The 1700-nt window shown below is 33.2% G+C and overlaps 1 protein-coding gene across 1 annotated transcript in view; it reads left to right on the forward strand.

The window, feature by feature from the left end:
* Positions 1-1325: 1325 nt before the first annotated feature.
* Positions 1326-1700, forward strand: part of SARC_06893 (O-sialoglycoprotein endopeptidase) — a 7273-nt gene continuing 6898 nt past the window's right edge. The window contains exon 1 of the mRNA XM_014299193.1: positions 1326-1588. Coding sequence (XP_014154668.1) covers positions 1463-1588 — 126 coding nt within the window. The 5' untranslated portion in view covers positions 1326-1462. The remainder of the gene's footprint in view (positions 1589-1700) is intronic.

The raw sequence follows: 1700 nt of genomic DNA on the forward strand, positions 1-1700 counted from the left end.
ATATATATATATATATATATATATATATATATATATATATATATATATATATATATATATATATATATATATATATATATATATATATATATATGTATGTATGTATATATACACATATATGCATTCATACATTTATATATACATACATACTTACTACATACATACAGACATACATACATGCATAATATATATATAAACACACACACACACACACGCGTATATATGTATATATATATATATATATATATATATATATACATATATATATATATATATATATATATATATATACATACATACATACACACACACACACACATATTTATATATATATATATATATATTTGTATATATATATACACGGACACACAGACACAGACAATAAATCGTTAAGAAAATATTGTTTGTGTATGTGCACCCACATACTCTAGCAACCTATCGTACTATGAATTGAGACGATTTCACATGCTTGTGTATATCATAATTAAATCTAGGACAACCATATTCCCAATTGTAGCAACGACACCTAGAACACATGTTCGAAGTGAGCGTGGTCACCTAAGGATAAGCAGGCTGTAAAATACACACCGAAGACATACTTACATTCACAATACAAACCTATGAGAAATCTCCTAAACTCACGTAGGAATATTCTACACCTGGGCTGGATTGCATTGCAGACGAAATACGATAAGATATATGACCGCACTATAAAGAATGCATCACCAACGACTATAATTGTATACTGAGACATACTTCCTAGGCCTTTCTACGGGCATTATGACTGGTATATCCCCCCCATCACATACGCCCAGCCATGAATCCACAACAGATAAGGCCTCTCCCGAGACTACTAGCTCAGCTGGTTTCTTGTCATGATCCTTAAACGCCATGGTTGCCAGATGGATCAAATATGTATGTGAAGGCTCATATATCCATGTATCGGTATACAGAGCGTAATATATACTATGTGCTTGAGAAGTATTGACTTAAATGATTACTTGCGTAGCCAAAGATTGCGACGCTAGAGTATAACACACTATGCGTCAAGCTCCGCTCGGTGTAACTGGTATGTAGCGCTAATTGGCTCGGTAGACATAATTTTTTTCCAAATTGAAATAACTATTTACTAATGTATAGTAATCGGTACTCAACTAAAACTATTAGTCTCCGTTTGTTTTTTGGTCTGATCCAGGCTTGTGAACTAGCAAGCAGTGCCTAGAGCAGAGTAGCAAATATATCTCGTTCGTCGACTCTACTTACCATTGACTACAGATAAGTATATTTACTTGAATGTGATGTTGGATCAACATTTTATATATAATATTTTGGACCACGCAGCAATGGACGACAACCGGCTTTTTATGCTAAAACATCGGCATTATATACTCTTAGATATAGTTAAAAAATAAGCCTCCATCGAAGTGTACACCGACACAAACGGAACTACGCTTCTTGATGAATGCAAGTATCCTACTTTATAGCAACATACAAAAAAGTGTATCTTAATATCATCGCTACTGTCACGATGACCATTGCTATCGGCTTCGAAGGGAGCGCTAATAAACTAGGAGTTGGAATCATCAAGGTGTGTTACTATTGAATGCATATTGCATCTATACATACATACATACATACATGTACATAAATATATACAAACACACACACACACACACACACACACATACATACATATATAT

This window comes from Sphaeroforma arctica (genome assembly GCF_001186125.1).
Source record: "Sphaeroforma arctica JP610 unplaced genomic scaffold supercont1.515, whole genome shotgun sequence".
NCBI classification, from domain to species: Eukaryota; class Ichthyosporea; order Ichthyophonida; genus Sphaeroforma; species Sphaeroforma arctica.